Source organism: Choloepus didactylus, chromosome 4 (genome assembly GCF_015220235.1).
Source record: "Choloepus didactylus isolate mChoDid1 chromosome 4, mChoDid1.pri, whole genome shotgun sequence".
NCBI lineage: Eukaryota > Metazoa > Chordata > Mammalia > Pilosa > Megalonychidae > Choloepus > Choloepus didactylus.
The window spans coordinates 34393372-34418563 of record NC_051310.1 but is presented as its reverse complement, the minus strand read 5'-3'; the positions used below and the strand labels follow the sequence as shown (position 1 = coordinate 34418563).

The 25192-nt window shown below is 45.0% G+C and overlaps 1 protein-coding gene across 1 annotated transcript; it reads left to right on the top strand.

The window, feature by feature from the left end:
* The first annotated feature begins 816 nt into the window (after window positions 1-816).
* Window positions 817-24708, top strand: LOC119531227 (feline leukemia virus subgroup C receptor-related protein 2-like). The gene is made up of 9 exons (XM_037832259.1): window positions 817-975; window positions 3414-3554; window positions 12530-12597; window positions 13967-14070; window positions 17139-17249; window positions 18361-18466; window positions 18596-18707; window positions 19257-19312; window positions 23081-24708. The coding sequence occupies exons 1-9, from the start codon at window positions 921-923 to the stop codon at window positions 23159-23161; spliced, it is 834 nt and encodes a 277-aa protein (XP_037688187.1). The 5' UTR covers window positions 817-920; the 3' UTR covers window positions 23162-24708.
* The last annotated feature ends 484 nt before the right edge of the window (window positions 24709-25192 follow it).

The window sequence follows — 25192 nt, the reverse complement described above, 5'->3', positions numbered from 1 at the left end:
TTTCTCTGATCTTGGGTGAAAACTGGCCCTCCTTAGGTATTAAGAGGGACTAGAATTTGGGCACTATGTTTCTTACTAGAGTCTCCTTAAAATTGTGCTGTCCTTTTGTTCCAGTTTGCTAATGCTGCTGTCATGCAAAATATCAGAAATGGATTGGCTTTTTAAAAGGGGGTTTATTTGGTTACAAAGTTACAGTCTTAAGGCCATAAAATGTAAAATGTCCAAGGTAATGCATCAACAATTAGGTACCTTCACTGGAGGACAGCCAATGGCATCCGGAAAACCTCTGTTAGCTGGGAAGGCAGGGGCTGGCGTCTGCTCCAGAGTTCTGGGTTCAAAATGGGTTTCTTTCAGGACGTTCCTCTCTAGGATGTAGCTCCTCTTCAAAATGTCACTCTCAGTTGCTCTTGGGGCATTTGTCCTCTCTTAGTTTCTCCGGAGTAAAAGTCTGCTTTCAAAGGCCATGTCCAAAATGTCTCTGTAAGCTGCAGCTCCTTTCTCAACTCCTGTGCATTCTTCAAAGTGTCCCTCTTGGCTGTAGCAAGCTCGCTCCTACTGTCTTAGCTTATATAGTGCTCCAGTAAACTAATCAAGGCCCATGCTGAATGGGCAGGGCCACACTTCCATGGAAATTATTTAATCAGAGTTATTACCTACAGTTGGGTGGATCGCAGCTCCATGGAAACACTCAAAGAATTGCAATCTAATCAACACTAATACATCTGCCTATACAAGATTGCATCAAGGTAATGGCGTTTTGGGGGCCATAATACATCCAAACCAGCACACCCCACTTGCTCATTGGTAACTGTGATTGTGTCTGTCTTCTACAGCTCGGAATCGCGATTGGGTTCTTGGTCCCTCCCGTTTTGGTACCCAACATCAAAGACCCAGACAAGCTTGCCTACCACATCGGCATCATGTTTTACATGATAGGAGGTGTGGCCACTCTGCTTTTCATCCTTGTCATCATTGGTAAGCCCACTTGCGGATCTTTGGTGGGGGCAGGGAGGTTCTCCTGACTTTGGTGGGGCCCTTGTGAACATGGCACTAGAATCCCACGGACATTTACAGAAACTTGAAGCTGGGTGTCTCATGGTCTTCAAATGTTTTGGCCTGAGCAGTTGCCCCCAGCACAGCTGGCTCGTCCTGTGCACTTTGTTAGGGGCTCGGTAAAGGTTTCAATGATATTTAACCAGTTCACCAAACCTACCTCACCAGAATTAGTGGGTAGAATACCGATTCTCTCTGCGTAACCCAAATGAACCTTTAAGATATAAACAGGTACTGTGCTAAGCACGCCTGATTTAATGTGATCTTCAGCAACCCCTCAGGCTTCAGGGAAGTTAAATCAATTATTCAAGATTAGATAGCTAGCAAGTGGCAGGGGTTGCATTAACCTCAGCTTCTTTATCTCCATACTCTAAATTTCTGAAAAAGCCAAACAAACCCAATAATCTCATAGAATCACCTGAGAACACTTGGGGACCACATTTTTAATGCTTTTTTTTAAAATTATAAGAGTACTATATGCTCATTAATGCTTTTTTTAAATTATAAGGTAAAATATGCTCATTGTGGAAAGTCTAGAAATGCAAAAAAGAAAAGAATGGCCATTAACGTAGGCTTGTACAAGTTAATCCAAACACAACTTTGTAAATACTATTAATATTTATAATGTACATTTAGCCCTTGAGATATTTGGTTAATGCAATTTTACATTCTCTCTTTTTCATCTGAGTGATGTTATATGGTCTGTGATAAATTCAGAAAGAGCAAGGTGGAGGTTTTCATTTTCGTTTAGTCAACTGTCTAAAGGTTAACCAGCTCTCTTCCTAATGTCTGAAAGTTCCACCTCATGTATTAAAGGTTTCATTCCTGCCTGTGGGCCTCACCCAGAGTCAAGCAATTCTATAATCATGTACTTCATTCAGTTGTTTCTCTGGGTCGTTCCCTCTCTGGAATCCAGGATGAGGAAGGGCTTCCTGATGGCTTTAAAAAGCTTGCAGAATGCCTTGAACAGAGGCCTTGATGCTGCTGAAGAGGTGAGAAGTTTAACAGAGCCAGCATCTGTGGCTGTGGATGACAGCAGGGGAGAACAATAAGGCCAGGGACCCTCTTAACTCAGGCAGACTTGGAGCTTCAAATTGTTACATGCCCAGCTCCAAATTCTGGTGTTTGTAGCAGCTGAGCGACCAGTTCTTTGCAACTGAGAATCTGGAAGTGTAGGGCATTTTGGAATTTTATTATCAGCCATAAAACTAACTGTGTAAAGAATTTTTAAAAATCTTGCCCGATTCTGGTTTGTAGTTGCTGAACCTTGAGCCCACCCCTGCTGTTTTAGAGATAATGAACCTCCTTGCCTTGCTTTCTTTCCCTGGATGGAAGGGGAGGAAGACAGGCATGACAATGGGTGAAAGGGTGGGTAGGAAGTTTCCCGGGACTATTTCAGAGACAGAAGGACTAGATCTCTGAACTCAGGGCTGGGGAGTATTCTGGGCTGAGGATGGGAGGGTGGTTCCCTTTGATCTGCCCGGAAAAAGTTAATTTCCAGAGTTTCCTTTAACTGGAGACAGTCTGCTGACCTTTCAGGAGCTTTCTCATGGTGGGTGGGGGAAGATCACATGATGCTTGTTTGGCTTCAACGGGGGGACCAATTGAACCCAACAACTAGTTAAACTGATTTGTCCTCCAGTGAACTGAACAGCAGTCAGTTCAGTCAAGCTGTTCATAGTGGTTGTACTGCTAATAGAGTATACAATGTGTGGTTTGCCCACTGTTCCTCCCCACCCCTTCATATCAGAGTGTCAGCTCCTGGGGAAGCATATGTACATCTTTCCTACCCCTTTTAGAGGCAGCTGTCTGATTCAGACTTTGAGAAACTAGGAATGGATTCCAGATTGTTCCTGTAGAAGAAGGTCCCTTTCACTTGTTCAGGGACTTTTTGTCAGTTGCTGTGGTTCAAGCTCTTTGCTAAGCAGGGACAACCCAGTCCCTTCCCTCTTCAGAGCAGCTCTGGGGCTGAGCCATAAACTGGGCTCACTAATCGCAAAGATTCAGCTTTCACTTCTCCATCCGTGTATTGCTGTTATATTCTTTCAGTGCTCTGTGGTAGGTTATTTGCTGGTTATTATGGGACTCCTTCATCCTTGAAGACTGCCTGGGAGGCCCAGTGATTTTGGCCTTCCTCAGGCCATTGGGAAAAGTAAACAAAAGACCACTCACTCAGCCTCAGACACTGAGAAGCAGCTTCACGAGCGGAGGCTGTAAGGGATGTAACTGAAGAATTAATATTTCCTGTTGGAGTCTTTGCTCCTTCTCAGGTGATGGAGCCAACTCTCTTCTATATGTCAGCTTGGCTGGGGTGGGACCACGGGGTATTTTCAGTACTCTCTTTGTTTCTCTCCTTTCAGTATTCAAGGAGAAGCCTAAACACCCCCCCAGCAGGGCCCAATCCTTGAGTTATGCCTTGGCGTCCACTGATGCTTCGTACTTGAGTGCCATCATCCGGCTCTTCAAAAACCTCAACTTTGTGCTGCTTTTCATCACCTATGGTAAGGTGCAGATGTGTGCAGGAGTGCACTTGAACTGGGAACGAGTGCAAAGATGGTGTGAGGGATGTGAGAGGCCTGCTGTGTCTCTGTATCTTACCCTTTCCAAATCCCAAATGTGCATGTCAAGTTGTTGTAAAGAACAAGCTCTGCACCTCAGGGCTATTGCATGTGCACTAAACACCACCTAAAAACTCATTCCCTCCCATCCCAGGTTCTCTGACCAATGTCTGTGGGTCCTTCGAGTCTTATCTTATTATCAACTTTGTAAAGATGTATGAGGTGCCCTTTCCTCTTTTATTGTGCTCTTGCCTGTACATCTTAGCACCTATCATTTTTTAAAAAACATTTCCAGGTCTCCTTCCCATAGACTATGAACTACTTGAGCATGAGATTTATATCCTCAGCAGTGGCTGGCCTAGTGGCTGAATCAATGAATGAATGAATGCATGAGTCTTTCCATACAAACCACTCTTATTCCACTGCTCCCTCACCTTATAACATTGATTCCTTTTTTTACCTGAATGCTTTTTTACTCTTTCATTTCATTTGAATCTTTATGTTGGTGCCTTTCCATCCTAAATTTGAATCTTTATGAAGCTTGCCTTTCCAGCATAGTGTTTTCTGCATCTTCTTCCCAATAGTTGATAAGAATGTTACACCAGACAAGGGCAAGGACAGTCTCATGGCATTCCATGAAAGAGTGTCTGTCCTCTAGATGAACCCCAATCTACTAACGTTCTGCTACCCAGTCTGCATTTCACCATTTAATCCTCTGGTTAAATTTTGATTAAAATCAAGAGTCAACAGGTGTGTAAACAGATAGGAAAAAAATGAGACCGATTTGACATGACTAATTCTTAGTGAAACACCAGTTGGTTATGATCTCATGTTTTCTGTAGGTTCATAAACCATGTGTTGTATGAAAACACTAGCTAAGTGCTTTTCATATATGATTTTAAGTTTCAGCATACCCACATGAGGTAGGTACGATAATTACCACCTTTTTTTAACAGATGAGGGAACTGAAAGTCTGAGATTAGGTAACATGCCCAAGGTCACACAGCTTTTAAGTGGCGGAGCCAGAATTCAAATACAGGTTTGCCTGACTCCAGAGCCTGCCCTCTGTGACTGTTTCATAATTGCTTATAATCCTGTCTACAATTGTGATAGGAGTTCACTTTGGGCTCATCTATGTCCTTTATCTCAGTTAAAGTGCTTATCTGCTGAGGCATGGATGAGGTAGAGAGGCACAGTAAGGAGGCACACCTAAATTTTCTAGGCATACAAAATGGTCAGTGGCTTCCCCTGGACCATTTCTAGATGACAGGATTGTTCTTCAAGGTCTCAGTTCTCCATTTCTCATTCCCCCAGTTTCTCAATTCTCTCTGTGTATGATTTTGCATTCATCCACAATGTAAAGACAATGCTTCCAACACTTAGAAAAAGCCAACTAAGTAAGTTGTTAGTTGCCCATTATTGGGGCGTATTCATGAGTAGGAATGGCCAACTGTTTGGTGGGGATATTGTGGGGAACCAGGAGTGGTAAAACCAGATGACCTTTGAGGTTCCCTCCAGACTTAGGATTCCATTAAGCTAAGAACTTTCATTTTCCCCCCGAGATAAAAATCTTGAGTGCCTTGACCTTAGACAACCATTAACTTTGTTATATCTGGCACAGGGTAGTCTGAGGCCCAACTTGGGATTCTAGGGTGGATGAGTGCTTGATAAGTAATTTTTATGGAGGTGGAAGGTGATAACTGGGCAGTGGTCCCGTTCCAGAGGCTGTGGTCTTCAGTACACAGTGGACACAGGGCCAGGCCACTGACCCATGAGAGCCAGAGACAAAAAGCAAAATGTACCAGGAGCAAGGTTGCTTATCATCGTTGAGGAGCTTAGCTCGGGGTCATGCTGTGGGGAGTAAAGCAATTTCTTTCCCTCTCTGTTTGTGTGGCTGGGCACTTCTGTGGTGTTTAATCTGGCCCAGTGACCAGGTTACTCTAGTTCTGAGCACTCTTCCTTATGTGTTTGGTTAAGTGATAACACAGGAAGTAAATAGAGAAGCACTTCTGGAATGGCAGAGTAAGGACCTTTGAAAAATCTCCTCCTCCACAAAAGCAACAAGAACACTGGCGAAGTTGATCAGAATCAACTTTTTCAGAACTTTTAGCCAAAAGGTGTGCAACAACCTGAGGAGCATTTATTGAAGGAAAAGCGGCTGAATATTGGTAAGGGTAGTGAACTCTGATTTTAACTCGCCTTATTCTGATCCCCCTCTCCCAAGGCTATGGAGTAGCCTTGAAAACCAGCAGCCGTGCAGTCATGGTAGCTTTGAAACCTAGCAGCCTAGCAGCCACTGGAGGGAGCAAAACATATTTGACTCCTCCAAGAGCCCCATTCCCAGAGAATTGTCACTATCTGACCCATCCAGCAGATCCTTGGAAAAGCCCCATTCACTGGAATTGGCTTTATTTGACCTGACTTGGAGATTGCTCAGTGGGAGAAGCCTTATTCTAGGACATTTGTTGAAAACAGTCAGCAGCAATTGTTTAACATCATTGCTGCCTGAGGTGGCTATAACAGTTGGGAGAAACAAGAGGCTGGCCAAAAAACTCGAGAAGAAAATCTGAAGAATGAGAAGTTCATAGGGAGCTTTGAAAAACTCCAACATATTTCTGGGGATCTAGATGGCCAGAAGCATGTTCAGGTCTGTGCACCTGTTTAAGAAAGACCTGAGAAGGCCCTAAACACTCATTTCTTACTGCTCTTGGCAAGACAGTTGCTGCAAAGGAGAGGGTAGGCCTCCCTATAATTGTGCCTAAGAGCCTCCTCCCGAATGCCTCTTTGTTGCTCAGATGTGGCCCTCTCTCTCTACCTAAGCCAATTTGAAAGGTGAAATCACTGCCCTCCCCCCTACGTGGGATCAGACACCCAGGGTAGTGAATCTCCCTGGCAACGTGGACTATGACTCCCGGGGAAGAATGTAGACCCAGTATCGTGGGATGGAGAACATCTTCTTGACCAAAAGGGGGATGTGAAAGGAAATGAAATAAGCTTCAGTGGCAGAGAGATTCCAAAAGGAGCCGAGAGGTCACTCTGGTGGGCACTCTTATACACAATATAGACAACCCTTTTTAGGTTCTAATGAATTGGGGTAGCTGGTGGTGGATAGCTGAAACTATCAAACTACAACCCAGAACCCATGAATCTTGAAGACAATTGTATAAAAATGTGGCTTATGAGGGGGGACAGTGGGATTGGGGGGGCCATAGGGATCACACTCCCATTTGTCTAGTTTGTGGATGGATGAGTGGAAAGGTGGGGGAAGGAAACAAAAACAAACAACAAGGGTGCCCAGTGTTCTTTTTTACTTTAGTTGCTCCTTTTCACTTTAATTATTATTCTGGTTATTTGTGTGTGTGTGGTAATGAGGGTGTCGGGGATTGATTTTGGTAATGAATGTACAACTATGTAAAGGTACTGTGAACAATCAAATGTACGATTTGTTTTGTATGACTGCGTGGTATGTGAATATATCTCAATAAAATGATTTAAAAAAAAAAAAAACTCTATGCAAGCAGGAAGTGAAGGAGGGTAGATTTGTCAGCTACCTGCCTGAGCACTGAAGGCATGAACTAGTACACACACACACACACACACAACAACACACACCACACCACACACACAGTTCCTCAACAAAGGGTGGGAGACTTACTGGTTCAAGGTATTTGAGGAAACTTCTGTCTAACCATCAGCTTACCATTAAGGTGAGCAGAAACTTCAGTGGCTATACACAACAAAGAATATAGACTATAGAATTAGTCCAGCAAAGTCACTAAGCAAACAGCAGCAGCAATAACAAATCCTAGGAAGGAAGGGGAATCTCCAAAGTTGCTACATTATATTGTTTAAAACAAAAAATTGTGATACATACAAAAAAACAGTCAAGTATGGCACATAGACGAAAAAATCAGTTAATAGAAAGTGTTCCTGAGGAAGCCCAGATGTTGGACTTACTAGAAACATATATCACCTGTTATAAATATGTTCAAAGAACTAAAGGAAGCCATATCTAAAGAATTAAAGGTATGAAAATGATGTCTCACCAAATAGAGTATCAATAAAGAGGCAGAAATTATTTAAAAAGAACTGAGTAGAGATTCTGGAGTTGAAAAGTACAGTAACTACAATGAAAAATTCAGGAGAGTTCTCAACAGCAGATTTGAGTTGAGCTGGCAGAAGAAAGAATCAGTAAACTTGAAGGTAGGTCAAATGTGATTATTCCATCAGAGGAACAGAAAGAAAAAAGAATGAAGAAAAATAAACAGTGCCTCAGAGAACTGTGGGATACCTTCAAGTACCAGTATATGTATAATGGGAGTCCCAGAAGGAGAGATGAGAGAGAAAGGGGTGGAAGTAAATTGGCAGTTTACGTGAGTTGGCCCTAAACTAGAAAAACAGTTAACTTTTGAACCTCTGGAAACGTTCGACTCTGTTGTGTATAGATAGAATTTACTAGTATTTATCTCGAAGGCCTGGGACTAACTATTCCAGTGAGAGGGAATTAAATTAATCTGTATGTTTGTATACAATGTCATTATAGTCAGAGAGCCACAAACCCTATTTCCATGGTAGAGAATTGGGCTTGGTGGCAGGGCTCTTTGCCTGGAAGGAAATTATTCTTAGGCTTAATCATAGATTTGAAAAAAAAAAATGTCATTGATCCACCGTGTGCCAGGCACCATGTTACATGTAAATGCATTATCTCATTTAATCTTCAAAAAAAACCAATAACATAGGTCCCTTACTATTTCATTGTATACACGAGGAAACTGAGGCTCTGAGAAATTCAATTCCTTGCCCACGTAGGACAGCTAGCAAGTAGCAGAGCTTATTTAAACTTTTGTCTGTCTAAAGTGAAAGCCTGTCTTCCTAAGTACTGCACTGTTTCGTCTCTCCCTGCAGAAAGGAGCCTCTTGGAGACAAAGCCAAGGCTCTACTTGCCACAGTTCTCTGAGTTTTCCTTTCAGTGTACCTAGTGGAATATGCCCTTTCTCAGATTCACTCCTCCAGATCAATTGTCCAGGGGGTGGTTTCTTCCAACGTCATGGTCTGGAGTTCTAGGTGCTTAGAAGCAGAACTTACAACTTATTGACCAGCAATCTTCAGGATTTGGAGATGCTGGGGTCTTTGTACCAGTGTATCTCTCCAAGGTTTACAGATCATCTAAGGGCAGTGTTTGGTACTCAGTGCACCTGAGAATCTCTGGCTCCAACTTAAAAAAAAGAAAATCCCTATAAATTCAACTAGATGCTCCCCCCAGAACTTTCCATCCATCCACATCCAAAATTCCCACTCTTGTTGCAGTTTCACTTCAGGTTGGGCTTTGAAGAGGAAATTGGTTCATGCGTTTTATATTGTGCAAATGGTGTTTCTATTTTGCTCTGAACTTGCTCCACTTGAGAGCAGTTAGAGGGCATTCAAGTAGAGAACATTTCATGAGCACATTTGTTGGGAGGGAGTGGGCGTGTCTTGGGATAGGAGCCTCGAATGCTGCACCAGCGAGTGCAGAGCTGGCACATAAAGAAGAGGAGGTCTGAGCTTTGATATCAGCCGTGCCAATTACTGAGAGAACCTCTTTGGGCACAGCCTTCTTTTTAATACCTACCCACAGCAGAAAATAGTGGTAACCTTCTGGAGAACCTCTGCTTCCTGCACCCCTCCCCCACCCCACATGTCCACACACACACACACACGTACATACATACATATACACAGACACACACACACACACACGTATGAATGCACACCCTTCTCCCCACCTGGATCCTGTTTCAGACCGGTTGGTTCCTGTCTTCCTGGGAGTGGGGAATGGCTTTTAAACCACACTTGTCAAACTAAGCCAGTGGTTCTCAAACTTGAACAAGTTATCTGAATCACCTAGAAAGCTTGTTCAAACACGGATTGCTGGGCCCCACTCCCAGAGTTTGTCCTTCAGTGGGCCTGGGGTGGGGCCAGAATTTTACATTTTCTATTAGGTCCCCAGGTGGTACTGATAACCCCCAGACCCCACTCTGGAAACTCTTGCTCTAAACCATTGAGCCCCTAGAAAATCTGTTTAGTTCAGATGGTGTGAGTGGGCCTGCTCACACTTTCGGGTCATGACCGCTGGGATTTGAGGTGGTTTTCTGCTCTCAGCTCCTTCTGGACATTTCCCTCTTGTTTCCTGGGGATTCTGCCCTCCTTTGGTGGTTCCACCTTGTTTACCCCACACTACAGTAGTCGTCGTAAGAGGCTGAGAGCTTAACTTGGAGCAGTCTCAGGCTTGCACAAGAGGCTGAGAGAGGACCCAGAGGGGAAGGAAGATGGGAGGAGGCAACTTTCTGCCTTCTTGCTGTTCTCACCTACCTCCCTTTTCAGGAATGTGTCCTCTTAGGGGCCCTCTTGGTTCAGGAATGGAATTTCCAAGAGTCTGGGTGTGTGGTATGAAGGAAGGTGGATCATGTGTGCTCCCTGGGTACTCATTGTTATTATGACCACCAGGCTGGCTGTTGGGATGTTTGGTGAGACTTCTGTGTTTGTGGACGCCCCGTGGCCTGGTGCCACTCAAGAAGCTGCTTTAAGCCCAACATTTTTGCATCCCTAAGTTGACCTGCTGGGAGAGACCGGGACATGAGGAAACTGTTCAGTGACCTGAGCTGGGAAATCTGGGGTCTGTGAATCAGTTTTGTGAGGATGTATGATAAGAATGGTTAAGGTCTAGGACTCTGGAGCTACAAGGTCTGGGACCAAGGCACTTACTACCTGTGGGATTATGGGGATGGTAAACAAACCTTTTTCTGCATTTTGCCTGAGAAATTGACCTTTGCTTAACTTTATAGCTAGTTCTCCTGCAGATCTGATAAAGGGAGTATGTCAACTATATTTAGGCAACATTGCTTATGATAAAAGTGACCTCAGATGGGTAAACTGCATCTGAATAGGGAGATCTATGAATATGTGGTGGGAACCCATTCATTACAATTCCCTGAGGATCATGACTCCTTTCATTGCCCCGCCCTTTGTGGCGACCCCAGAAGCTATGCCTGTAGAGTTGTTACAAGCAGTACTGGCTCCCATGAGGCATTAAAGCACCGGTGGTTGCCACACCCACGCCTCCTTGCCCATCAAGTTGGGGGCCAAAGAAAATAGTTCCTGAGTGCTGTGTGGACTGTTGTGTGAACTGGTTCCATGGAGGAGGAAAGCCTGAGGCTGCCCTGCAGGCAAGCTGTGTGGCCTGTCTTATACCGGTGACTCTACTGTCAGGTGTGCCTGTGGTAGTCATGGGAGCCTCCATGTTTAGTTGAAACTAAGACACTAGGTGGACATTACAGAGTGAACGCTGGCAAATTTGTTTACCTTGGTGCACTTTTTTCTCATCTATAAGATGGGGATGACAATATGACTGTTGTTCTAAGGTGTTGCTTTGAGGGTTGTCAGGTGCTCTCTGCCCAGTGAGCATAATAGCCAATCTACGACACTGGGGTTGCAAAGAGAGAAAGAGTTCAATGCCATGTGCAGAGCTGGAGAGCATTTATTTAGATCTTTCATTTTGCTCAACAATATTTTATAGTTTTTAGAGTACAGTTTTATACTTCTTTTGTTAAATTTATTCATTTTACACCTCTTTTGTTAAATTTATTCCTAAGCGTTTTATTCTTTTTGATGCTACTGTGAATGGAATTGTTTTAATTTCATTTTCAGATGATTCATTACAAGTGTGTAGAAATACAATTGATTTTTGTATATTGATCTTATATCCTGCAGCCATGCTGAACTCATTTATTAGTTCAATTAGTTTTTAGTAGATTCCTTAGGATTTTACCATATACAAGATCATGTCATCTCAAAATAGAGTTAGTGTTACCGGGATACAGGTTCTTACAGCATATTCTAGATGATCTACTTATTTGCTGAATGAATTGATGAATTAGAAGAGTCAACTAGCAGATCCCCTTTTAGGATCATTTCTAGTTTCAGATATATAAGATTTTGATTGACATTTATTAAAAGAAAACCTGTGCAAAAAAACATTAAATTTAGGGTCTCACAGCTATATTCAACAATTGATGAATCGGGCAGCATCCCATTCAGAAATTAGAAGGGAGCTCCGCCAAAGGAGGGGCTTAGATAGGGCACATGTGGAAGGAAGTGAGGAAATCTTCTGACTGGCTGACATGACATTTCCATTTCACATGGGGGTCTTCCAGAGGGGAGTAGATATACATTGATTAGTATAGTATATATGTTCATTCTGATAAGCTCTCTCCATTGGACCCAAACTGGTTTATCACCAGATGTTGCTTATCTGCAGTTCTGTATGATGCTTTTCATTTTCTCAGAAAGCCCCTGCAGGTCAATTATTTTTGCCTTCTGGAAAAGCCTTTCTTGGAAAGGGGTCCCTCCCGGCAATGCCCAATGCAGGCGGCCATTTTATTTTATGTAACACATTGAATCAGGAAGAAAGTTGAAGGAGGAGGGGGAAAGAGTGAGGAGCTGCCTTCAGGAGTGCATCAGGGGTCAGAGGTCTAGAGCGGTCTGGAGAGAGGGGCTGGCATCATGAGGAGGAGGCTGAGGATGTCTAGGAGACCCACCGACCCCTGGGTCTAGCCAAAGCTTTGGCACGCAGTGTAGATGATTCTGACCTTGGAGAAATACTTCCCCTCGCATATGTTTCCAGGGCCGAGTTCAAGAGATCGAATGGCAGAGGAGTTTGGCTAATAAAAGGTTAAAATGGCTACTTTTGGTTGTTTTGAATTATTTCCTTGAGAAAAACTGCAGAGTAGCCTCATAGCTCCCTGGATTTTTCTTCTCTGAGGACACAGGGAACAGTGACAAGGCGATGAGGATTTCTGGCCTCCCTGACTGCTGGGGGGATGTTTGCAACGGCCCCATGCGAAGGCCCACCCTAATGCTGTGTTTCTCCCTCTCTCCTTCAGGTCTGAACGCTGGTGCTTTTTATGCCTCTTCCACTCTGCTGACTCGTGTGGTGTTGACGCACTACCTGGTAAGGGAGTTCCCCAAGCCTGCAGGGCCTGGAGATGAGGCCATTTCTAAGTCCGCCTCTGCAGGAGCCAGGGCGGTAGTTCACGCTCAGCTCCCCCCAGCTGTAGGTTGTGTTATGTGTTTAAAGGCTTTGGAGGGAGACAGCCTCAGATCTTCACCCTAGCTCTGGTAATTCTAAACTGTGTGTTGTTGTGATTGTGTGACAACCTAGTTAGTGTCTCTGAGTGCTCATTCTTGCTTCTGCAAAAGAACTGTGATTACTTGTTGCAAGATTCCTTTTAGGATTAGAAAGTAAATGACATCACTTAAATTCATGTGTGATTATATATGTATGTATGTATGTATACAGAAAGAAGCACATCACACACACATATCCATATCACATATGATAAATATAAAGTGCGTAGCATGGTACCTGGCAACACAGTGTTAATATAGTCATAGAATCACATATGAATGATGTAATTTGTAAAATATGGGCAAGGTTTAACTTTGAAATCTTAGTTGCTCAACTGAGAGCATTATTAAAATGTTCCTAGCACCAGTGAAAGCTGGATGCTGGGGGTGGGATGGAGTGTCCCAGGGTGAGGAATACCTAGGCCACCCTTCCTTTGAGAGGTCTAGGATTTCACACTTGCAGAGAAGATGTGTCAGTCATGGCCACGTGTTCCAGTTTTGCAGTTTGATGGCTTGCGTTCAAATCCCAGCTTAGCACTTAATACTGTGTGACTTTGGGTTAGTAGGTTAATCTGACTGGGCCTTGATTTCTGCCTTTGTAAAATGAGGATGCTGATTTCTAACCTTATGAGAAATAAATGAGATAATATTGTAAAATATTTGGCCCACTGCCTGGCTAATGGTTAGCGATCAAATATATATATTTAACTATTATCTTTATATTATTTATATTTATATTATATTATATTCAACTATTATCTTCTCACTCCTTCTGGCACTGACAGTTCAAAAAGCCTAGCAATGGAATATTTGGAAATACATATTTCAATTTCCCCATCTGTAAAATGGGAATGATGATAAATAAGATAAAAAGGGTTCTGTAAGCATTAAATATATATATAAAAAAATACCTAAAGTGCTTTTAAGGACAGAATGTGGTTCACTTCTGTCATCCCATCATCTAGTATCGTGGATGCACATGGGGGTTGCATTATGTTGGAGGAAGCAACTATTTTAGGATTCTCTCCCCACTGGCAGCTTCTTGCAGGCTCAACTGGCCCTGATACTTTCTGGGAATTAGCCCCAACGAAGCCCGAGTTTCTTGCCTTTGCTCCTTCGTCTCGTGGTGACTGTACCCCGTTCAGTGTATTGTCCCGTCTGCTGGGTAATTTGGGGGACTGTGATTTTCCCAGGGTGAAGAAGTGAATGCTGGAAGGATCGGCTTGACGATCGTCATTGCAGGGATGCTTGGGGCTGTGATCTCAGGCTTCTGGTTGGATAGGTCCAAAACCTACAAGTAAGTGACTTTTCCTCTTGAAGTGACCACTGGGGAAACTGTTTAAAAAAAATGACGTCTTTGCTAGCAGTGGGACTCCGAAGGTTTGGGTACGTCAGTTGGGTGGGGACTGAGTGGTCAGGCAGGCGATTCAAATTGATCTTCTCTGACCCTGAGTTGCCTCATTTATAAAACGGAGGAAACAATATCTGTGCTGTGGGGATCTCGGGGAGATTAGAGTTGTTGGAGATGAAGAACCTGCATCGTTCTGTTCTCAACCCCAGGTAGCTTCGTGGAAGGGGCAAAGGAGGGAAAAATGAAAAGAAATGCAGGGAAAAAGTGTTCACAGTTGGGAAGTCTGTGGAAACTCCAATGAATGGAGATGAGGAGGTGATTTCAATGCCCTGTTCTTCTGGCTCCCTCTTGGACCCCATGGGATTAACCAAAAGGCTCTGTGCTCATTCCAGTTTGCAGTGTATTATCTTTCAACTGCTTATACCTTGAAGGAAAGTGTTGTGATGATCCTTGGGCTTGACTGTGTAATGCAATTCTAAGAGCTCAGACCAGTCTTTCTAAGATTTTAGTGTATGCCATTTTCATGCAGGGCTGCTTAATAAAAATAGAGATGCCGGGGCCCCTTGGATGCTGATTCAGTAGAGGAATTTGTATTAGTAAAAAGCACCTGGATGCCTCAAATCAATAGCCACTCTTGGAGAAAGTGCTCTGGATAAGAGGTCCAGCATCCTTGTGTTTTGTCTTTCCAGTGCTCTCCATGCATTGGGTGCTCAATTAATGCTGTCTGCTGGGGCAGCTGCCGGGGTCATGCAGCACTGGGTTGGGGTGACATTGTGGGCTGCTGTACCAACGCCTCCAAAGTTTCCAGTGTCTAGAGGCAATAGACAGAGGCAGACCTGTTTTCGGCCTCACAGACCCACTTCTGTTGAGGCTCTGGACAGACCAGGTCTCACGCTGGCCACCCCTAATCAAAGGCCAATTGAGGCCATCCCCAGGGCTTAGCACGAGGGGGAGCCTGGCTCTGCTTCCTTACTCCTTGTGGAGCTTGGCCGCCGTCTTGCCTCTGCCATCTGTGAATTGCTTGCTTCAGCTGGACACGGGGGCAGTGTGGACTGGCCACTCCCTAACTAGTGAACAGCAGTATTCCTTTTTCCAGGACTTGCTTTGCGGCAGGAGAAGGGAGGGATTGGAATGTCGTCTGGGCTGCCATGTGGGCGGGCAGCCAGATGATTCACATGAATTACGAAATATAATGGAAGGGCCAGGGAAGACACTTGCTCAGCACTAGCCTAGACGTCCCAGTCCCCAGTGTCACTTGCTGTCTAAATCCAGCAGTCAGCATGAAACATCAACTCTCAAGAGAAAAGGCGACTCTTAGTGGGATGAGAGCACCCTGTGATCTGGTCATTCTGGTGCCAGTTCTCTTTCCCTAAGGCTCCCAGATTTGTCCAGTATGGTTTGGAGGCTGGAATTGGGTGGTCAGGTCTTTTTATCTCAGGCTAAGTCTATACATAGTTTTTCTAAGCTACTCAGTGGTTTACTATGTAGCTAGGGTTAAATGAAAATGGCAGGAAAAAAAAAAAGTCCAGCTTCCGTTGAGCCTGTGGGGTCAGTGGGAAAGACTGGTGTCCATGACATTGCTTTCTGCAGGGTGGGTGGGAGTAGAGTGAGGGGAGTAGGGTGAAGGAAGAGGAATTCTTCTACCCTCAGCAGCTTCTGTGAACTGCTGGGTGGGAGCAGCCTCTGGCCTTGGCTTTTCCAAAGCTCTGGATGCTCTGGCCTTGGCTTTCCCAAAGATGCAGCTGCACCGTGTGTCTTTATTCCTGTGCACAGTACTAGAAAGAGCTCAAGTTTCGGAGTCAGAAAGACCTGGTTCAGATCCCAACTTTGCCATTTACTCAACAGGTTGCTCTGGACAAGTAACTAAACTGGTGTGAGCCTCAGTTTCCTCATTTGTGTTGCGGATAGTCAAACATTTCTTGCAGGGCTTTGACGAGGATTGAGTGAATCATAAATGCACGTGAAGTGTGGCACACAGTTTTCTGGCACCCAATACATGTAGGTATATGTTTGAACTAACCATGATGTTAGTTCATCATGCTGCTTCCCCCTCAGTGTTTCCAGCTTCTGGGGAGATGTGTGAAGGCTTTGCGCTTTCATTGTCTGAGTCCAGATTTCCATGGCAGGAGGGCAGAGGGATGTGCAAAGCCTGTACTCTGCAATACATAGTACAGGGAGGGGAGCACGGGTCTGACTGCAGAAAGAAGCAGGGCAACCATGGATTCCTGAGTGGGCGACCTGGGAGGAGAAGTGTGTGGAAGCCGGGGTGCAGGGGTGAGCCTGAGACAGAAACCAGGACTTTGCTAATGGTACTTCTGAGGGGACCGACTTCTGAGGGGAAGTGTAATAGGAAGGGGGGCGGAGGTTTCCTTGTTTGGCTTTGGAATCAAACATTTAGTTCAGAGCTAGAGAATGTTCTCTTAGTTCTCACCGATTGAGGCGTATGGTATTTGGATTCAACAGGAAAAGCTGTGCTGAGCCTGTGCAAGTGGTAACAGGAAGACAGAGAGGACCTAAGAGTCAGGTCTCTGCCCAGCATTGTCATGGGGTTTTTGGACAAAGCAAACAAGCAGAATTAGATGGCTTCTGGGGTAGTCCTGCATGTCACTGCCGCCTGACCACCGCTGGTGTTTGTCTTGCTTTTCCTGGTGGGGGTTGGGAAAAGGAAGGGTTGTGCCCTTCTTGCTTGTGGGTAGCACATGATAAGTCAAGGGGCCGTTTGGTATTGTTGGGAGGATTCCGCAGGAAGAGAATACATACAGCAAGAGGGCTTTACACTCTCCTTGTCTTTCCCTTTGTAGCACTGACCATGAAGTAATTAAATAATTACTTGTGTGACCATTGGGTCTGTGTGCGTCTCTTTCATGGGCATAAAGGTGTTGCAGCACCCAGCAGAGGACTTGACACTGAATAGGTGCCCAATAGATATTTGTGCAGTGAATGAATGAATGAATGAATGAATGATCCCGTTAAAGTCAGAAGTATGTGACTCAGCTTCTGTACCTCTGTTTCAGGGAGACGACCCTGGTGGTATATATCATGACTCTGGTGGGCATGGTGGTGTACACCTTGACCTTGGACCTCGGGTACCTGTGGGTGGTGTTCATCACAGCCGGCACAATGGGGTAGGTTTCACCTGTCACATGATTATTTGGAAAACACCATCCCAGAAGCAATATCGATCCCTTTGCTATCTTCCCACTGACCTTGGGAGATGAGGTAATGGTGCTCAGGGTCATGTTGACTTGTAGCACTTCAAAAGGCATCCCGGAGCTTCCAGGCCCATCCCTGCTGTTGGAATGGAGCGAAGCTTAGTATGTCCTTCACTGACCTCTGTGTGGCTTTTCTGAGTCCACCTTGGAGAACAGGGGGTCATAGAAGAATCACAGGGCTTGGAATCAGGAACTCGGGGTCCTGGTCTCAGTTCTGCCACTATCTGCTATACCTCAGGCATGTCAGTTTCCTCATCTGTAAAAGAAGATGAGTGGCCTGCCTTATAGAGTTGTTGGAAAGATTAAAAGAGATAATAGATATGAAAGTGGTAAGAAGTGTTGTGCAGACGTAACAAATTAGAATCAGAAATTTCTAGATGTGTTATATGAGAAAGCATAGGAAACAGTAGCCCTTTCTCAGGGTCTCTGCTTACCTCCGCCTCCCATTTATTTCCATGAGGGCAGTGTATAAGGTTGGGGGTGTTGGGCGGAGAAGAGGAGGGGAGCGGAGGGGAAGGCAGAGGGAGACAGAGACAGAGAGACAGTCAAAGACACAATGACAGACAGACACATACACCTCTAGCACTCATCCCTTCTCAGCTGGCTACTCTCTGGAGGGAAATAAGAAGGACACAGAGCTCCTCCCAGGTCCCAGAGAGCCACAGAGATTCTGCTCAATATCCAGGGACTTCCCTCTCCCATTAAGGGGCCTGGGTACCCATGACAAGGAGCCTCTCTACTGAAAGTTGAAGGCACCAAGTATCCCAGTCACTTCTCTAAAATATTGCTGGATGTCCAGTGGCCCCCTGAGCCCAAGGCTTCCTTGTGAACTTCTTCCTGACCTGCAAGAGTCTCCTTTTCCTTGGTATGGCCATTGCAGAGACGGCCAGACCACTTGAAGGCCTGGCATGTCTTGATGGGAAGAAACAAAACAGGAAAGGAAAATGTAAGAGAGGAGGTGGGCTCCCCTTCCTTTTTGTTCCAGAAATTCTCCTTCACCCACTTTCTCTGATCTGGTCTTTAGCTTCTTTATGACTGGCTATCTCCCACTGGGATTTGAGTTTGCAGTGGAGCTGACGTACCCAGAATCAGAAGGCATATCATTTGGCCTCCTCAATGTGTCTGCCCAGGTAGGGCTCTTACTTGCTCTTGGCTCCCTGTCCAGCATGGCTGATGCAGGCATTGTATCATGGCAGCTCAGTCCCTGCCATGTGCTAGTTGCTGGGCCTTGCTTTTCAGTCTTCCTGGTGCCTTTCCAGGTATTTGGGATCATCTTCACCATCTCCCAAGGCCAGATCATCGACAAGTATGGAACCATGAAAGGAAACATCTTCTTATGTGTGTTCCTTACCCTTGGAGTGGCCCTCACTGGTGAGTTGGGGCCTGTGGGCAAGAGCGAGTCTCAAGCTGCTCATGAGCAAGGCTGTTGGCAATCTGGAACCCCAGTGTCTTGGCTTATCGTACGGAGGGTTGGTTGCACAAGCAGACGTGAAACTTGCTAGGAAGTCTATATGGCTTGGTGGAACAAGCATGGGCTTTGGAGCCAGGAGATCCGTGTCTGAAGCCCAGACTGTGATGATAAGCTACATAGCTATTTGACCTTGGGCAAACTGGCCAACCTCCGAGAGTCTCAGTTTCCAGACGATTAGAGCAATATGTCCCAAGTTCCTGGCAAATATAAGTGATCCATGAGTGAGGGGCAGAGTCAACACTGGCTTCTGGATGTCAGGGACCGCAGTGGTCCTCTGGCTTTATTGTATTGGCTTATGGTGCCCCAGCTCCTTGGGAATATCTGAAATAAGTTTGAGATACCTGTAACCCTTAGGAAAATGAGAGTTCCCTCTCTTGGATGAATTCAACTAGTTGATCTACTTGATGACGTTTTTTTCTAACTCTTCCTTTTCAATCCCTGGACCTCAGTGTTCATCAGGGCAGATCTCCGGAGGCAGAAAGCAAACAAAGAAACTCCTGACAATGTGAGTATATGGGAGCACGAGTCTCTCAGGTTTTTGATGAGAATGTGGCAGGCAGTGTGAGTGGAGCCAGGGGAGGGCTCTCACTGTAGACTGGCTTCATGGTGGCCATGTGACCCACTCAACTCTCACAAACATGGCTTCCAAGAGTGTCCTTGGTGGGTGTCTTGGCACTGTTTCCCTGCTGGTCTTTCCTGGTGTTTTAGCACTGTTTCTCTGCTGTTCTCCTGCTTCCTTTCATCTTGAAAAAGAGTAGTGGGGCCTCCTCCTGGCCTCTCCTGCTCTGGTTGGCAGATCACACCACTGTGGTCAGTCTGCTGAGCAGTGCCCACCACTTGGATCCTCAGCCAAGCCTTATTTTTAAATTTTATTTTATTTTTTAACAGAAAAGGATTCTTACTTGTTCTGGTTTGCTAGAGCTGCCGTTATGCAAAATACCAGGAATGGATTGGCTTTTCTAAAGGGGATTTATTAGGTTACAAATTTGTAGTTCTAAGGCCATAAAAGTGTCCAAACTAAGGCATCAACAAGAGGATATCTTCACTGAGGAAAGGCTTTTGGCATCCAGAACACCACTGTCAGCTGGGAAAGCACTTGGCTGGTGTCTGCTGGTCCTTTACTCCTGGGTTCTGGTTTCAAAATGGCTTTCTTCCAAATGTCTCTGGCCTTCTGTGTCTCTCAGTGTCTTCAGCTCCTGTGCATCTAAGCATCTTTGCTTCTCTGGGGCAAACTCTGGGCTTCATTTCTTAGCTTAGCATCTCCAAACGTCTTTCTGTCTGCATCTCCAGGTGCCTCGGTGTGTGTCAGCCCTTAGCTTCTCCCAGGGCAAACTCTGGATTACATATCTTAGCTTCTCTCTAAAATGTCTCTTAGCTTCTCTGAACTGCTTATCTCCATGAGCTCTCTTAAAGGACTCCAGTGATCTAATCAAGTCCGCACCTCCATGGAATGATCTAATCAGAATGTCTTACCTACAGTTGGGTGGCTCACATCTCCATGGAAACAACCTAATCAAATGTTCCACCCTAATCAAAAGACTAAGAAGCCTGCCCTCACAAGATTGCATTAAAGAACATGGTTTTTGTGGGGGACAAACCAGCACACTACTCCAGCTGCATTTTTACCTAATAGATTACAAATACTTTACCAGGTCATTAGTCTTTTACAACATTCTTCAATGACTGTACAGTGTTCCATTATGTGGATAAGTCAGAATTTGTTAACTATTTTTCTGTGCACGGACATGAAATTTGTTTCCACTTGTAGTTGTCAACAACATTGTGATTAATATTATGGAAGCTGAACCTTTGGGCATGTTCTGAAGTACAGTTTTTCTTTGAGAAATGGGTCAACGGCCATGCACATTTTTGAGATTGTTGTTATGTATTGCTGAACTGTCTTCTAGAAAGGTATTATCAGTACTACGGATTTGTAGTAATTCTAGTGGTATATGAAAGAGCCAAGATGGAGTACTCATCATTTTGAAAAATCTTTGCCAATTTCCTAAGGCAGAAATGGTATCTGAAAGCGATATAGTTAGCATTTTAAGGATACATATTGGTGGATCGGTGATAATCTTTAGTTCTGTACTGTTTGTCTTGTGATATCACATTCTACAGAGTTGGCAGGCGGCAGTAGGTAGCGATTGGAGGGGGGAGCCTAGCACAGGAAATTCACCAGGGAGATAGGGAAGGCCTGGGAGCAAGGATACTGTCTAGAGGGGGGTGCCGTGTACAAGGAGACATAACGTTTCAGTATGCTTTGTTGAATATATATATCGAGGTGCCTGGAATAAAACAGGAGGGGTTTTCCTAAGATTTCAATTTGGACTTTGGGTATTGTGTCAAGTGACTTGAAATTTTGCTGTGCTTACATGTCAATTTGCTTTGACAGATATAGGCACAAAAGAAAATAAAAATCACCAATAATCTTAACACCCAGAGATAACCCAGTAACGTTTTAGCCTATTTTCCATTGTGATTTTCTCTGGGTTTGTGTGTGCACATTTGATTTTCTACCCTCCCTGCTTTTTTTTTTTTTTTAATCTATATAGCTTGCTTTCCACGCCATTACATTCTACCACAACCTCATGTTTACATCTAAATAGTTCTCCTTTTTTAACATTTAGATCATCCCAATATTTCACTACTGCATATAGTACAAGGATGAAATCCTTATTCTTGCAGCCAGATCCGCATGCACATGGTCCAGGTTTGCTAACCAAGAGTGCAGTTGTTGGTTCAGTCTCCTTTGGTGTGGGGTTTTGGAAATAGCACTGAGTAGGAATAAGAGACTTAAGTTCCAGTGACGGTGCTTTACTGTGTGTGTCCCTGGACATTCACTCTGCTTTTCTGGGCCTTCCTTGCTTCTGTGGAAGCTGACGTGAGCGGGGTGGCCAAGGCTGTTGCAGAGCCTCCCTCCTCCGCAGTCCCATCACATACACCCCAGGGCAGTCCGTGTATCCTGAGACCTGCACACATTCAGTGCCTGAATCAGGTGAAGCTGGGGATGCAGCAGATCCGGCCAATCTGCTTTTTATCACCAGTTATGTGTGATGGGAGAGATTCTGGGAAGGGAGTAATGACTGACCTTGACTGTCAGACTCTTCCTGGTTTGGGCTTCCATTTTTCTTCCAATTGGTAGTTCTTGACCACATAGATAATTAATGGCTGTGCTTCCAACCCCACTTACATGTGTTTCTGAATATGATTTCAAGTTGATGGCTTTGAAGGTGAGTGTACGTGTGCATAAGCAAGAAAGGGAGAGAGAGAGAGAGAGAATATGAGACTGACTCTGCTGTAGGTAGGCTCTTAGTTGACTGAATGAAGGTTCCTCATGGTTGAGGCTGACCTGGTGCCAAAAAGTTAGCAAGATTGAGAATGGAAGGGTTGGATTTTGACCACTGTTACCATTGCCATGTGCTGGTCTTTAGACACTCCCTGCGGAAGAAACCTGAACTTGTCCAACGGACACTGGACTCTACCTTGGCCCTGTTCACGCTCCATCAGCCCTTGTGGACTGCTGGCTGCACAGTGCTGTGCCTGGGACCCAGGCCTTCTTGCTAACTAGAAATACTGTTGAGGTAACTAGAAAAGCATTTCTTAAACAGCAGAAAAATGCTGATGTTGGCAATGTGTATCTGGGGGCCCCACAAGAAAATTTCCAGGCCATATTTAGTCCCAAACCCACTTGGGAAGTGTGACCTAAAAGACTCTTCCCTGTAGACTCTTCCCTCCCCAAGAAATCCACAGTCACACTGACCCAAATACTTTTTGTTTATGCATAAAATGTGTGTGTTTGTTGGTGTGTACTTTTCCTCACCTTGCAGGCTGCCTCCAAAAGGGGTAGTCAGACATTCTGAGGGAGTCGCAGTCCTGGCCCCTAGGACAGCTGTGTGCTGGTTAGTCGGGGTGAGTTGAGGCTGTGCGAGAGGAACAGGAGTGGGCTTTGCTCCTGTTTCAATCCTGAAAGTGAGTCTGGAACAGCAGCAGGCAGACTGGGATGGTTCGTGGTGGCAGTGGCATCATAGAAAGCTTGTATTTGTGTGTGTGTGTGTGTGTGTGTGTGTGTGTGTGTGTGTGTGTGTGTGTTTGAGGAGTGCGTTTATGGCAGGGGCTGGTAGCTTCTTTTCTTGCTCCCATCTTGGGGATGCTGAGTAGCCTCTGGCTCTTAGTTCCTGTTGTTTAGCATCGCTGATGGGGGATTACTCCAGCCCGGCTGGAGTCCTGTGCCTTTTTACCCACAGCGGTGTCTGCTTGTTTTGCCTTGCAGAAACTCCAGGAGGAGGAGGAGGAGGAGGAGGAGAGCAGCACGAGCAAGGCACCCACCACTGTACCTGAGGAGCATCTCTGAGAGACAAAGTTGGTGGTGACTCCGGGGAAATCAAGAATGTCCCCTTCATTCAGCACAGCCTTTACTGCAGCACAAAAGTTTTCGCTGGAGAAGCTTTTGGAAGGAGCCAGTTGGAATATTTGTTGCTTGGATAGCGGTGCTTATGCCTCCTGGAACCCACTCAAGGGCTCGGATGGAGAAAATTGTGCTCTTCCACCAAATGCAGATTCAAATCCCACCCTTCCCTCCATAACTTAAAGGTTATGGGACCTGGTGTTGGGAATGTTGGAGTCAGAATCCTGACTTGGTCCTTTGCCTTCCCTCTTCACCTCTGTCCCTCATGGAGAAAGCCTGCTCAATTATCACGGGAAGAAAGCTTATTGAGGATATTAACTTTTACCGGTGTTTCCAGACCCTCGTATGAAGCCCAGTTGTAAGGAGTGGCACCTGCTCTGGATGAGTGTCATTCCTGGGTCATCAGATTGACTGGTAAAGTTCTGTGGGAGAGAACATCAGAAAAAATCCATCAGAACGCTTGGGTCTAGACTCTCCTGGCCTACTGTGTCGGTCTGTCTCCAAACCCTCTTTGATGAGACCTGATCAAAGCAAACATCAATAAACTTGACAAAAACTTTGTTGTGGCCAGGAAGGAGAATGGGATTTGGGAGGGCTACAACTGCCTAGGGGCTACCTTCTGAGCATGTTTGTGGAGGCCGGTATCTGGGAACTTTGGTACCTCGATATGGGAATGGGGAGATTCTTTTCTACAAAAGAAATCCTTGCCTAGGGACGTCTGTTTGTGTCAGTCACCTCCGATGCCTTCATTTGGACCACCGCATCGGGAAACTGGGTCCTTAGTCTAAGTGCTTGTTCTCTCCTGAGTGAGGGAAATCCCAGCCTTTACTGAAAACTAATCTTGATTCTTTCCACCCTGAGTGATTCAAAACCACTTCCGAGAGATGGAAGGGATAGAGGAAAAGGTGACCCTTGAAATGAGAACAGAGTCTGCTTGTATCAAGCAGATCCCACCTCTGGGTGGGGACAGTATTTGCTCATCCAACTCTCTCCCCACCCCCTTCTAGCAGTAATCATCAGATGTGCTCAGTTGAAAGGGATTCCCTTTAAACTGACTCAAACAGGTCTCCTTCCTTGTCTAGCTGACTGTCTGGCTGAACCCATGGGCTTCGGTAACTTCTCCTGAAAATAGGAATTTTGCTCATTTTTCCTGTGCATCGAGCAGCTGTGATCATGACCACTGCGCTATCTTGCTGTGGGCACTGCCCCCTGGCCTCCACTTATTGGGGCAGCTTGTGTTGGGGTGCTTTGGCCACTGACCCCGAGGGAAGCCAGACTTGGATGTGTGCACCGACGTGAGCAGTGAACCTGAGGAACACACGGTGTATGTGATAAAAGAAGTTCACACTTTTGGTGAGGGGAGTGAGTTAGGGGTAGAAGAGATGTGAAGAGAAGGTGTGCCTTACTTTTTGATGAGGAGAAAGGTGTTCACTCTTCAACCCCTTAAAATGAATTATCAAACATTTACCAAATCCATTACTTTCTTTAAAAAATGTAATCTGTACTTTGTATTTGTCATACCAGATTTAAGATTCTCGAAGTGGTCTGCCTTGGCGTCTGGTGGAGGAGAGGTGGCTTTGGTAGTCTCTCAGGATTGCAATGTGAGGGAGACAGTGCGAGGGAGGGTGGGGTCCAGGGCTAGAAGAGCAGCTCTTATGGCCTTCTGCAGATGTGGGTTCTCTGGGAGTTCTCCAGGTGAGTTTTTCTTTTTTTATAAATACAATTTTATTGAGATATATTCACAAACCATGCAGTCATCTGAAGTGTACAATCATTGTTCACAGTATCATCATATAGCTCTGCATTCATCTCCACAATCAATTTTTGAACATTTTCATTACTCCAAAATATAAAAATAAGAATAAAAATTAAAATAGAAGTAAAAAAGAACACCCAAAACATCTCATCCCCTTTCTCCCCCACTTTTATTCATTTACTTTTTGTCCTCATTTTTTCTACTCGTGTCTCCATACACTG

Coding starts and splice junctions, on each gene's coding strand:
- LOC119531227 (XM_037832259.1), top strand. CDS start 921: ATGTTTTACATGATAGGAGGTGTGGCCACTCTGCTTTTCATCCTTGTC. Junction 12,598..13,966: donor TGGTGTTGACGCACTACCTG/GTAAGGGAGTTC, acceptor TGATTTTCCCAG/GGTGAAGAAGTGAATGCTGG. Junction 18,467..18,595: donor TCCTCAATGTGTCTGCCCAG/GTAGGGCTCTTA, acceptor GTGCCTTTCCAG/GTATTTGGGATCATCTTCAC.